The sequence below is a fragment of the Alosa alosa genome, chromosome 18, assembly GCF_017589495.1.
Source record: "Alosa alosa isolate M-15738 ecotype Scorff River chromosome 18, AALO_Geno_1.1, whole genome shotgun sequence".
NCBI classification, from domain to species: domain Eukaryota; kingdom Metazoa; phylum Chordata; class Actinopteri; order Clupeiformes; family Clupeidae; genus Alosa; species Alosa alosa.
Genome location: NC_063206.1, coordinates 193,006 through 207,500, shown reverse-complemented (window position 1 = coordinate 207,500; position 14,495 = coordinate 193,006). Strand labels below are relative to the sequence as shown.

At 41.2% G+C, this 14,495-nt stretch overlaps 1 protein-coding gene across 1 annotated transcript in view; it reads left to right on the top strand.

Annotated features, from left to right (window-relative positions):
• The window catches only part of spef1 (sperm flagellar 1), a 42,758-nt gene extending 29,098 nt beyond the window's left edge, over positions 1-13,660 (top strand). The window contains exon 7 of the mRNA XM_048268973.1: positions 13,070-13,660. Within this exon, the coding sequence (XP_048124930.1) occupies positions 13,070-13,183 (114 nt within the window). The 3' untranslated portion in view covers positions 13,184-13,660. The remainder of the gene's footprint in view (positions 1-13,069) is intronic.
• The last annotated feature ends 835 nt before the right edge of the window (positions 13,661-14,495 follow it).

Genomic DNA, 14,495 nt, shown 5'->3' with positions numbered 1-14,495 from the left:
TGATCAAATGGTAGAGGCTCTTAATCGTGAATTAGGCGCTCTGCTTGACAGAGTGGCACCCTTAAAGACTAAAAAAGGCCCTGTAGCAAACTGACACCTTGGATGAGCGAAAATATCCATGATCTAAAAGATCATGTAGGAAAGCTGAGAGAACATGGAGAAAACTAAGTTACAGGTTCACCGTGCCATTCTAAAAAAAAAAATTGCAAATTATAATAGAGCTATTCGGAATGAGAGGAGGAACCACTTCTCTAAGGTAATTGCTGAAAACAGTGGAAACTCTAGGGTGTTGTTCTCTACCATTGATAGGCTATTGCATCAAACACCTTTTGATACACTCAGTCAGGCATCCTCTCTAAGATCGAAGAATTTGCAGACTTCTTCAAAAACAAAGTCATTTCTAAAAGGGAGGCTATTGGTAACACAAGTAATATGTTTGATAGTACACCCAAAACAGCCCCCAAAATTAAGGTCCTTTAGCACTATTACTCAATCTGAGCTTGGTAAAATTATAACTCAAACCGGCTCCTCAACATGTGTTTTAGATCCAATCCCTACTACATTCCCAAAAAAGTATATGATGGCTTAGCTCCCTTTTTTCTCAAGGTAATAAATACCTCATTAGAAACAGGTATATTTCCAACTGCTTTTAAAACCGCTGTTGTGAAACCTTTACTTAAAAAGTCAAAACTTGACCATACCAATCTGAGCAACTACAGGCCTATATCAAATCTATCGTTTTTGAGCAAAGTACTTGAAAAGTTGTTTGCAATCAGTTAAATACCTTCCTCAACGAAAACAGTATCCTTGAAAAATTCCAATCAGGTTTTAGATCAAATCACAGCACAGAAACGGCTCTAGTAAAGATAGTCAATGATCTCAGACTAGCTACCGACTCAAACAAAGTCTCAATCCTTATTCTTCTGGATTTGAGTGCGGCATTTGACACCATTGATCATAGCATCCTAATTCACGCCACTTGAAGTGGGTGGGTCTCTCTGATAATGCTCTAAACTGGTTTCAAACCTACATTACTGGCAGAGATTTTTATATCAGTCTAGGAGATCATGTATCTGAAAAACATGACTTGCCTTTTGGTGTGGCCCAGGGGGAGCTGCCTTGGTCCCCTGCTATTTTCTCTATATATGCTTCCATTGGGAAGCGTCATAAGTCAGCATAATGTAAACTTCCACAGCTACATGAGATGATACCCAATTGTATCTTTCTGTGGAGCCAACTAACCCAGATGGCCTTTGCTCCCTCACTGCATGCCTAACCTCCATTAATCAGTGGATGAGCAAAAACTTTTTGAAACTAAATGATGACAAAACAGAGGTACTTCTGGTTGGACCAAAACTAAAAGCGAGATATTATTCTTAGTAATCTGGGAACTTGGCACACCAGGTCAAACCAAAAGTAACAAGCCTCGGTGTCATCTTAGATGCAGAGTTAAGTTTTAAGCCCCATATCAGTAAAGTTACTCAGACAGCCTATTTCCACTTGAGAAACATTGCCAAAGTGCTGCCCTTTTTAACTCAACAAGATGCAGAAAAACTAATTCACGCTTTTTATCACTAGCAGGTTAGACTACTGCAATGCACTTTTCACTGGTCTTCCCAAAAACATCTAAAGAAATTGGCATTCATACAGAACTCTGCGGCTAGACTTTTAACTAAGACTAAGAAGAGAGAACACATCACCCCTGTGTTGGCTGAACTGCACTGGCTCCTATTTCCTATAGAATTGATTTTAAAGGTTATGTTAATTACTTACAAAGCTCTGAATGGCATAGCACCTTCATATATCTCTGAGCTTTTAATATCTTATCAACCACAAAGGAAACTTAGATCATCCAATTCTAATCTTTTAATGCGTACCCAAAGTGCTCCACAAACAAAGTGGAGAAGCTGGCGTTTATCCATTATGCCCCCAAACTATGGAACACCCTGCCTCTGTACATCAAGCAGGCGAGTTCAGTAAATATTTTTAAAAAAGATCTGAAAACATACCTGTACAGGAAAGCTTTTAGTTAACTCATTTTATCCTGTAGACTACATCTTCAGATTATTCTACATCTGCTACTATTGGAGGCAGCCAGCCAGAAGCAGATGGGCTCCCCTATTAAGTCAGGTTCTGCTCAAGGTTTCTTCCTGGAATATGGGAGTTTTTCCTTGCCACAGTTGCCATATGGCGTGCTTGTGGGGGGTAAGAGGGTTAAGGCTGCCAGTCTTATGACGTCATTTTCTATATTTTTGATATGTTGCTGAGGATAACATAAACAGCAAAGAAAAGTGATTGATAATGACTGACTGACTATTATTGTGTTACACGCTTCAAATGTAAAGCACTTTGAGCTGCATTCTGTGTATGAAAGGTGCTATACAAATAAAGCTTTATTATTATTATAGATACACCTATGTTGTGCGTGGTTGCGTTTCTATAGGAGTCCGCTGTCTTGTATAGAAATGGATATTAAGTGACACATACACGCAAGACGGTGGAAATACGGGACTGGTGGAAATAGGGGGAGTTACGATATCACATTTAGAACACCTGAGATAATCTTGATCCTGTCCTGATATCCAGGGTTGTAGTGGAGGTTAAACGCACGTACACGCCGTTTACGAACCTCCTGAATTTCGGAAATGGCTTTCGCTAAATTGCGCTTATGCATGTCTAAATTGCGTGTATCCACCTCTAAACAACCTACCGTTCTTACGCCATTCTAAGTGAAGCTTATTGTTTACAATTGCCTATAGTTTCATATTGTTAGTTTCCTATGGTTGAACCTGCACAAGATGGAGTTATATATCCATATTGTGCTGCATGATAGACTGTCAGTGACCAATCATCTAGCGGCAGCCAGCAGGAAGCATCACTCACTATTTCTAAAATGCATATACACCGATTTCTGAAGCGTCAAGACACTGATGACGCCAGATAACGGCCCCAATTACAAGCTGAAAGTGATTGAGGCCGAAAAACAGTAGGCGACTAATCTTCATGTTTTTGAGGTTCATTTGGCGCGTGGTAGATTCATGCCACAGACTCGACAAGGCACAGCGTTGACATGATAGCTTAGGCCACACCCCTTTCAGGCACAACGTTGTAAATCACCTCTACCTTTTAACATTAGCTTATGTTACAAATCAAATCCAGGATGTAATGTCAGATAGATAACTGTTTTTTTATCTCACACATTCTCTGGAATTTAAGCACTGAAAGTTAGTGGCATGCTCCCTTTGCTAATCAGCTAGTTAATGTTATAATAATATTAACCAACCACAGGAAAATGCAGGAAACCTGAAGTGTAGCCTGAAATAAAGTTTAATTTGTCATAATTACCTCTAGTGTTAATTTTGTCACCTATTTTTAATTTAGTCTTAGTCTTAGTCTTGTAACGAAATGTCCTTTTTAGTCTTTGTCATATTTAGTCATTCAAATATAATTTTTGTTAGTCAAGTTTTAGTTGACTAAAAGTCTAAATCATTTTAGTCTAGTTTTAGTCAAAAGAAAACTAAAGGTATCTTAGTCTTAGTCAGTTTTAGTCAACACATTTTAGTCTTTTTTTTTTATAACAAATTATTTCTGATTACCATTTGAGTCAAAATAGTGTTTCACACATCTCAATTTTCCAAGAATATTGTGTGTCCACAGGGCTACTCGTCTGTTATAATTACTCATTCTGATTTTTGTCAGTCAGTATGTTTACATGCACAGGTAAGTCGAGCTACAGTTATAGCTTCGGCTGGGATTTGACCATAGACAGTAAAAGATTTGACTGGACCACTGTCATATTCGTAGACCAGTGTTTCTCAAAGTGTGGTCCGGGGATCACTGGTGGTCCATAAAGGTATCCCAAGTAGTCCTTGAGCAGACATGGTAAAATATAATATAGATGAGTTGTTTGCAATATTGAACCAACTTGTATGTAAAAACAGTTCTGCAACTAAGATATGCCAGTTTAAATCATACAGTATGAATCCACACAATAAGCAAAGTGCAAAGACAATAAGCAAGGTGGTTCAGTAGGCCTATTGTGTAGACTAATTATAGGCTACTGTTGAAGTTGAAGTGAACTGTATCTTTTTTTTTTTTTTTTTAGATAGGGTTAGTTAAGTGGTCCTGAAACTGAAAAGGTTTGAGAAACACTGTCATAGGCCAAAGTATTAATGTTTTACTCGCCTAAGCTAGATGGCAATATCTTAAACACAACACATTCCCCAAACAGACTCTCCATCTTAGCCATAGCTAACTTGCTAATGAACTTTCCATATTAGCTTACTTGCTAGCAAACTTTGCATCATCAGTCTAACTAGTAAAATAGTTGACATTACATGATGAACATTTTCGTATGGACATTCTGGGGGATGTTAATTTGTATGAGAGAAGCTTCAACTTCTGGGTATGTAGCATTGTGGCATAAAGCTTAGGTAGTTAGCTTGCTAACTCTGGCAGAAATCTCCAGTGTTCTTGTTCCATGTAGTTTCGTGTTGCAGCCACAGGGTTGCAGCAACAGCACGTAGACTAGCCTACAGGAAAACTGTTGCATATGAACTCATTTGCAATATTTTGAAAACGTAACAGCTAGATATTCTGTCTTCTCATTTTGTAGATGAAAATGAAGAGAGATTTTATCTTAGTTTTTATTTCATGCAAAACATTTTAGTCTCGTCTTTTTTCGTCAAAAATAATGCATCTTAAGATAGTCTTAGTCAGTGTTTCAGGACATTACTGCCGTCTCGTCATCGTCTCGTCTTAGTCATGAAAAAAAAGGTTGTTGACGAACATATTTCCTCTCGTCTCCTCTGACGAAATTAACACTAATTACCTCACCAATAAAATACAATCTCACAACTCATCACAACTAATTGTGGATGATGCTACATGGCTTCACAACCCTGGCATAATGAAGTCAGAAAGATAACTGGGCAAGTTTACTCTGACAGTGAGGGTCTGAAGGGGGAAGTCATGTGTTCTATTTGTAGCAGAAATAAGGTGACCACCAACCAGGCTCTGAAAAGGAGGACAGATTGTGTTTAAAAGTGAGGACACTTTTCAGGCCAAAATTCCTGAGGGGGGGCGGGGGGGTTATTCAGTGCCCATGTTAACAGGTTAGAGCAGCCACACTGCCTCCATCATATCCCTGCGCCCATGTTAACAGCAGCCACACTGCCTCCATCATATCCCTGCGCCCATGTTAACAGCAGCCACGCTGCCTCCATCATATCCCTGCACCCATGTTAACAGCAGCCACGCTGCCTCCATCATATCCCTGCACCCATGTTAACAGTAGCCACGCTGCCTCCGTCATATCCCTGCCTCAGACGTGGCTCAATGATGCAACCGTGACCAGCTAGAGAATAGTTTTTCCACACTTCCACTTTTTCCACTTGACGCAAGTAGTTGTGTACAGAAATAGGATGACCACCAACCAGACTAAAGAGGAGGACTAGTTGTGTACAGAAATAGGATGACCACCAACCAGACTAAAGAGGAGGACTAGTTGTGTACAGAAATAGGATGACCACCAACCAGACTAAAGAGGAGGACTAGTTGTGTACAGAAATACATTGAAATAGGGTGACCACCAACCAGACTGAAAAGGAGTAGTAGTTGTGAGGACAATAATGAGGACAAATTTATCAAAATGAGGACACGCCCCGATTTTTTGTATGTTCCATGTTGTCCCAAAGTTCCATGGCCAAAATTCAAGCATGTTTAACTTTGACCGTGGCACGCTGTAAATCATAGCTATTTTGCAATGAGCCCAGCAGCAAGCACAACACAAATCAGCGCTAAACAACGGCTGTTAGTTAACACTGTCGTTGTGGTGACCCTAGACAAACAACGGCTGTTAGCTAACACTGTCGTTGTGGCTAGCTACCTAAGCTACATGTCAGAACATTTATGGAATGAGTCGAAAGAGAAAGTTATGGTGTTGTTGTTACTCGGTGTAACCACGTTTATGTTTCATAAATACACCAACAGCCAATGCTTAACATTATTTTACTGTTGGACGCAACGTTAAGCTGGAAATTTAGATGAAGGATCACTATTATTATATATTATTATTATATTGACTGTCTACTGTATGCACAATTGCACAATTTCAACCCATTTTTTTGCTGCTCTTATTTCTTCACTGTATGTGCCTTCTTATTTACTTTTTATATGGTTTAATTGAATGTTATGTTTTTGTCTGTGGACCTAATTGGTAAAATGTCTTGTCTCCACCGTGGGATAGTGGGAAACGTAATTTCGATCTCTTTGTATGTCTTGACATGTGAAGAAATTGACAATAAAGCAGACTTTGACTTTGACTTTGACTATTTGGCTTTCCTTTATTTAAAGCGATGGTTCGGAGTAATTTCACCCTAGGGTCCTTTGCACCATGACCCGAGCCAAACACCCTCCCAGAGCGTGTTCTCCTTGGTGAACCCTGAATTCGAGTAAGCGCTGTCAGAAACTAATGAGTTTCTGCAGGCGTAATGGAACCAACTTTAATCTCGTAAATGACCCCACTAATAATGCCCTGAATGGTACGAAACTTCTACAGTAGTACAACTATGTTCTGTACTCATAAAACGAGGCATTGGAAAGTTTGAAAGTACACCAGGAGTTTATTTAAATAACACTTGCCTGATGGCTTCTACTCTGCTGCTATCTACTGCTGTGTCGACGTTACTTCTGTGATTTGGGAAAAGCCCGTAAAAGTCCTGGCAGGAAGCGATTACATCAAAGTTTTTTGGTATATCCAGTTTTTAATATCTTTTTCCGAAGTGTTTACAACTTATGCGGCCTTACATTGTACGATTTTGGTCTGTTTTCACAGTCGGAGAAAGTCGGACAGAAATCATGGGAGTTGTACTTGAATCGCGGCACGCTCCTGTCAACTAGATCAGTGTTTCCCAAACTTTTTTTCTGGGGACCCACTTTTTAAAAATGACAGACCATCGTGACCCATCTCACTTCAGATCTAACATGCAACCTGCATGCAATCATATTGTTTTAGGCCACAGGTTCTCAAACTTTTCTTCGGGGTATTCTTGCATGCTACGCAGTCGTCACTTTTCAGCATAGTAAGCTGTTCCTATATTTCTAAAGAGAGATGTTGTAGGCTACGTTGCGTTGCAGACAAATGGACCCATAACACCGTCAATTCCTATGTAAACATAGCAAGTAACTCAAGTCGTTATATTGTAGCCTATTTGTGGAGGTTTCTTTATTTAGAAAGTTGAATCCGCATTTTCCTCTGGAGTTAAACGTTTGTTTGTAGGCCGTATACCAAGGCTGTGTATTGATGTTGTGGCAAGCTATGTTGTAAGAATGTGAAATGAACAAATATCAGAACAACAGGCTTTTGCGCAATAGTCAAAAGATAATACGCCTTTATTGTAGCCTAGTAGAGTTTGCGAGGTGGAAAATGTCCATTTAAATAGTAGGCTAATATAATGCACTGTTGAGCGTTTTAAATCCGAAATAATAAGGAATGTGAGGAGGTTGCTTTAACTTTAAAGATTGCATCTACAATTGAAACTATCTACAGCCTATGACGCAAATTGATTAGCCATGTCTGGTATACGGATGTCTGCTTAGTTGACTAGATTTTAATCGGTCAAGTTGAAGAGCTGGTGTCCGTTAATGATTGTGCAAATAGGCTGATTCATGTCCCTTGCATTTTGCAACTGCGAGGTCCATGGCAGGCGCCCCACAGAAATGTTTCATTTTGCGAGTGAGATGTCCACGCTGTCCCTTCTGCGATGCGTTCGCCCCCAAGTTTCAGAGCTATTCTAAATGCAAAATTCCACAGAGGGATGTGACTGTGGTAAACTAACTATATCCTAATAGAAAACTGATAGCTTTCCTGGCTAAGTTAGGCCTATTAGACAACATAAATTGTGCTGACGACCCAAATAAAATCTCCTGCGACCCAACCGTGGGTCGCGACCCAGTCTTTGGGAAACACTGAACTAGATCGTTAAGTGTAAGGTGCCAATCTTAGCGGTTTTAAATCAGTCGGAGTCAGTCCTGTTCTAGTTTTGCCGTTACGACAATATCAAACATGTTTGATATTATCGCAAGTCTTTCTAGTCGTGGCTCATGCAAATAGTGACGTGAACTATAAAAAACAATAGTGACCTCTCTCCAACACCAAACAGGAAGGGGCAAAGTAGGCAACAGCTGGAGCAAGGGACATGATGAAACCTATGAATATGATAATTTGTTATTTTGTTTCTTATACATCATTAGTCGGCTCTTCCACGTGACAGAACAACTCTATATCGGTTAGGGATGTCACGCATGAAACAATGCTGCAGAAACACGAAAATATGACTGAGTTTAGTAAGCTATCATTTCAGTTCCTGTTCATATCTATTGCACGATGGGTAATAATTTAAAGGAATCTAGTTGCAGTCTTGTAAATAGTGACCCTGCAAGATCCCAAGTCATTGCAAAATCATAATGTCTTTATATGTGAGAGGGTCTGAGACAAAGTCTGTCAGTGTAAGGAGGGCTTTAGTGTTAACTAATAATTGTTGCAAACTGGTACTACGAACAAAATATTAGTGCATTCCTGGATCTACATCCTTATGCTTCCTGCCAGGACTTTTTTTTTTTTTTTTTTTTTTTTTTTTTTTTTTTAGAATATTGTGAAAAGGTTCAATATTGAAGACACCTGGTGCCACACTCTAATCAGCTAATTAACTCAAAACACCGGCAAAGGCCTTTAAATGGTCTCTCTCTTTAAACCGCACCCTGGAGAGGATTGTGAAAGAAAACTCTTTAAAAAATGTGGGGGAGATTCACAAGGAGTGGACTGCACTGGAGTCAGTGCTTTAAGAACCACCACGCACAGACGTATGCAAGACATGGGTTTCAGCTGTCACATTCCTTGTGTCAAGCCACTCTTGAACAAGAGACAGCATCAGAAGCGTCTGGGCTAAAGACAAAAAGGACTGGACTGCTGCTGAGTGGTCCAAAGTTATGTTCTCTGATGAAAGTAAATCAAGGTCCCAGAGTCTGGAGGAAGAGCGGAGAGGCACAGAATCCACGTTGCTTGAAGTCCAGTGTGAAGTTTCCACAGTCAGTGATGGTTTGGGGGGCCATGTCATCTGCTGGTGTTGGTCCACTGTGTTTTCTAAAGTCCAAGGTCAACGCAGCCGTCTACCAGGACATATTAGAGCACTTCATGCTTCCTGCTGCTGGCCAACTTTATGGAGATGCAGATTTCATTTTCCAACAGGACTTGGCACCTGCACACAGTGACAGTACCTGGTTTAAGGACCATGGTGTCCCTGTTCTTAATTGGCCAGCAAACTCGCCTGAGCTTAACACTATAGAAAATCTATGGGGTATTGTGAAGAGGAAGATGCGATACGCCAGACCCAGCAATGCAGAAGAGCTGAAGGCCACTATCAGAGCAACCTGGGCTCTCATAACACCTGAGCAGTGCCACAGACTGATCGACTCCATGCCACGGCGCATTGCTGCAGTAATTCAGGCAAAAGGAGCCCCAACTAAGTATTGAGTACATGCTCATACTTTTCATGTTCATACTTTTAAGTTGGCCAACATTTCTAAAAAAACTTTTTTTGTATTGGTTTTAAGTAATATTCTAATTTTCTGAGATACTGAATTTGGGATTTTCATTAGTTGTCAGTTATAATCATTTGAAATAAATCAGTCTGTGTATAATGAATGAATATCATATACAAGTTTCACTTTTTTGAAAGGAATTACTGACAAATCAACTTTTTGATGATTTTCTAATTATATGACCAGCACCTGTATGTGTCACATGTCACTGTACGGATTCAAATACGCCATCACTCAGTCACTTATTGGAAAAACACATTTCACTTTTGCTGTTCCTGTTGACCCAATAACGCGTATCAAACGTCTCTGTTGACCCAATAACGCGTATCAAACGTCTCTGTTGACCCAATTACGCGTATCAAACGTCTCTGTTGACCCAATTACGCGTATCAAACGTCTCTGTTGACCCAATACCGCGTATCAAACGTCTCTGTTGACCCAATAACGCGTATCAAACGTCTCTGTTGACCCAATAACGCGTATCAAACGTCTCTGTTGACCCAATACCGCGTATCAAACGTCTCTGTTGACCCAATAACGCGTATCAAACGTCTCTGTTGACCCAATACCGCGTATCAAACGTCTCTGTTGAGCCAATACCGCGTATCAAACGTCTCTGTTGACCCAATAACGCGTATCAAACGTCTCTGTTGACCCAATACCGCGTATCAAACGTCCCAATAACGCGTATCAAACGTCCCAATAACGCGTATCAAACGTCTCTCTGGCTCTTGCAAGCCTGGGTTTTGTTATTTCCTTTTTCCTGTCGACAGAGTAAAGAGAATTGTGCAAGAAGTGCTTAGAACACGTGATCAGAGTTCTTGGTAGTTTCACAGTGATCGTGTATTTCTCCATTCTGTGAGCAGCCTTCATACTGGGCTTTACAGAGCTCCCAACGGTGTTGAAACTGCTCTTCCGCTCCAGTCAGCCTCTCAGTCGTGACTCACTGCGTTTTCAGCAGACTGAGAGCACTCGATCAGTTATATTGATGAGCCTGCAGCAGGCTGAGAGCACTCGATCAGTGATATTGATGAGCCTGCAGCAGGCTGAGAGCACTCGATCAGTTATATTGATGAGCCTGCAGCAGACTGAGAGCACTCGATCAGTTATATTGATGACCCTGAGAGCACTGAGAGCACTCGGTCAGTGATACTTTTGACACTGAGAGCACTCGGTCAGTGATACTTTTGACCCTGAGAGCACTCGAACAGTGATATTTAGGAGCCTGCAGCCCTTAGTCACACTTCACTTTCCACTGGCCTACACATCTTTACACCCAATTCAGCTGCTCTCAAATTAGCCTCAGTAGGAAGTTAGATGTGTGATAGTCAGGCATAATGTAGGCTGATCTCAGCTGCAGCAGAGTCATATCACCTCAGTAGGAAGTTAGATCTGTGATAGTCAGGCATAATGTAGGCTGATCTCAGCTGCAGCAGAGTCACATCATGGTTTCATGTCGACCCAGCCTACAGGGGCGCTATGACACATACTCATGAGGATTGGTTGCAATTACTAGCAAAACAGCCACTTAGAGTTACATGTAGCGTGTTAAATTTACATTTATTAAAAGTATAAGTGTCAGTCATTGCAGTTACATATGCAGAACAATCGGATTAAAGCACCAAATTAGAATGTGGAATATTCCAGTTTTCATGCTAACCAATCGGATTAAAGCACCGAATTAGAATGTGTTATATTCCAGTTTTCATGCTAACCAATCGTATTAAAGCACTACATTAACCGAATCTTCATTCCAACTGAAATCGGAGTACTGGTTACATGACAAATGTAATCAAATTGAAATCAAATACCGCAGGTTATTTACTTTGATTTCAAAAAATGTAAAAAAAAATTATGTGAGATAAGAGTGTAATCAGACAGAATTTTGGATTTGCCCATCCCAGCCCCCGCCCCCATCACCTTGACACCATCAGTAATATTGAATATTGTGAATCATTCACACCAGTGCCGATCCTAGAATCTACTCGACCCTCCACACACACACAAACACACACACACACACACAGACCCTGGGAAATGATGTTTCTATTTCATATATTTTGGAATTCATATAAACTATTTTGTTTAGTCATGTATAGTCATTTATAGTATGTTCTGCATAGCAAAAATATTTAGTTAATATTTAACAAATCAAAGAAAATCTTTCTGGGATCATAAGTGTCTTGCAATGTTCATGTCTATGACTTTGGTGAATACTACACGAATGACAAACATGACGTGACAATGACACTAATGACAAACATGACGTGACAATGACACTAATGACAAACATGACGTGAGCTAACATGCTAGTTAGCTAGAAGGAGCTCTCTCCAGATGCTCTCTAGAAGGAGCTCTCTCCAGATGCTCTCTAGAAGGAGCTCTCTCCAGATGCTCTCTCTGATGGTTAGCTAGAAGGAGCTCTCTCCAGATGCTCTCTCCAGATGCTCTCTAGAAGGAGCTCTCTCCAGATGCTCTCTAGAAGGAGCTCTCTCTGATGGTTAGCTAGAAGGAGCTCTCTCCAGATGCTCTCTCTGATGGTTAGCTAGAAGGAGCTCTCTCCAGATGCTCTCTAGAAGGAGCTCTCTCTGATGGTTAGCTAGAAGGAGCTCTCTCCAGATGCTCTCTCTGATAGTTAGCTAGAAGGAGCTCTCTCCAGATGTAAAAGTTTGCCAATAGGTTGCGTAGCCTATTTCTGAAATGTTGTTAAGCCCAACAGTAGGCCTAAATGAACTAAATTCCATAGCCTAGGTAGATTAGCAACACAAAGTTGTGAGGTGCAAGGCAGCAAATGAACTTAACATTAGCCTACTATCATTTGTCGCTATGCAGGTACAGCATCACTTCAACTAATAGCCATGTCTCGCTGTACTTATCACATGACAGCTTCAAGTGTGTGTGTGTGAGGAGAAAAGACACATAGACTATTGGAAGCACTAGAAGCATGCTTTGCACACACTGACATGAAATATACATCTTACTGCAAAACAACACTGTCATTTTTAAAAGTATCGATACTAATAAAATTAGGTATCGTGACATTTTTAATTTCAGGGTATTGCGATACTTTTGTAGTATCGGTGCACCATGCAACACTACTGAGTGCTCATTCATAGAAATGCGCTGTGGACGTGATGCTTTCCAGAACTGATTGAGGGAAAATGAGTTTTCACTCTGAGATAAGAGGAGTTATGGCCATTATGCCAGATAAGAGGAGTTAGCACGGCTATGGCCGCTATGCCATATAAGAGTTAGCTCGGCTATGGCCATTATGCCAGATAAGAGGGCGGAGCACGGCTATGGCCGTTATGCCAGATAAGAGTTAGCTCGGCTATGGCCGCTATGCCAGATAAGAGTTAGCTCGGCTATGGCCGCTATGCCAGATAATCTGTTGCTGATTATGCTGCATCTGGTCCCCTGTCTGTTGCTGATGCAGTTAATGCTGCATCCTGTCCCTGTCTGTTCCTAGATCCTGCAGATTAAGGTGAACCGGCTGGAGCACCTGGTTCAGCTGAAGGACCTGCGCATTGAGGACCTCACACAACACCTGGAGCGCTACAAGACCCGCGCCAAGCTCAGCTGAGCCCCAGTGAGCATGCTCACAATCCACCCCCTCCCATCTGAGCATGCTCATAACCTCCTCCCATCTGAGCATGCTCACAACCCCCTCCCAGAACCACATCTCATCTGAGCGTTCTCAGAACCCACCCTGCTCCCATGTGAGCGTGCTCAGAACCACATCTCATCTGAGTGTGCTCAGAACCCACCCTGCTCCCATGTGAGCGTGCTCATAACCACATCTCATCTGAGCGTGCTCAGAACCCACCCTGCTCCCATCTGAGCGTGCCCAGAACCCCTTCCCCAGCCTAGAATCTTCTTCACCAGGACCAATCAGGGATTCCCACCTGCACAGACAATTAACCATGTTTCTCTCAGTATATGGACGCTCTTAGTAAAAATAAGTCTACAATAAAAAAAAAAGACGCCTTTTATTTTGTAAATGTTGTTCAGTATGATTTCATGATTCCATGTTCTGTGCTGATAGCTCTTCTTAATTAGTTATGAATGTTTTTTAATCTGTGTGTGTGCCACAATCAGCCTTAAAGGGGTGGTGGAGTAACACTTCATTAAAGGGGTGGTTCAGGATTTTGGGCATGGGACCTCATTTCCAAGTTAGCAAGTGTGATATTTATCAGTGGAGACCGTTTTCAACATGTTTCATCCAGTCCTTCTAGTTGCAGAGTTTGCAGGTGCTAGGCTAGCGCAAGTCATCAGTATGTGTTAGCCTGCCACTAAAAACAGTCTTACCCACTCCACAGTACACCCAAGGCAAATAAATTATAATGCCAGACTATCGATGTAAATGTCTGTGTTGATAGTTTTATTTCTAACATTATTCTATCCTTGCTTTTCAATGATCACATTACATTTTGAGGGACTGCGCCGAAAAGTAAACATAGAAGCGCACTCCAATGGGGATACCTAGTAGTAGCCTTGGTAATATCAGTCCGCCTCTGCGTTGCTTAAATGCCTACTACCAACTTCAGGGAACAAAGTATAACTATTGCAACGCGATGCGAGGGTAGTTGTTTTTCTTACACTATTCTATCAACGACATTTACATCGATTGTCTGGAATTTGCCTCGGGTGTACTTACGGGTGTGTGGGTAAGACTGTTTTTAGTGGCAGGCTAACACATACCGATGACTTGCGTTAGCCTAGGACCTGCGAACTCTGCAATTAGAAGGACTGGATGAAACATGTTGAAAACGGTCTCCACTGATAAATATCACACTTGCTAACTTGGAAATGAGGTCCCATGCCCAAAATCCTGAACCACCCCTTTAATGAAGTGTTACTCCACGAATGTGTCTTTCTGCTGTCAGTGATCTAAC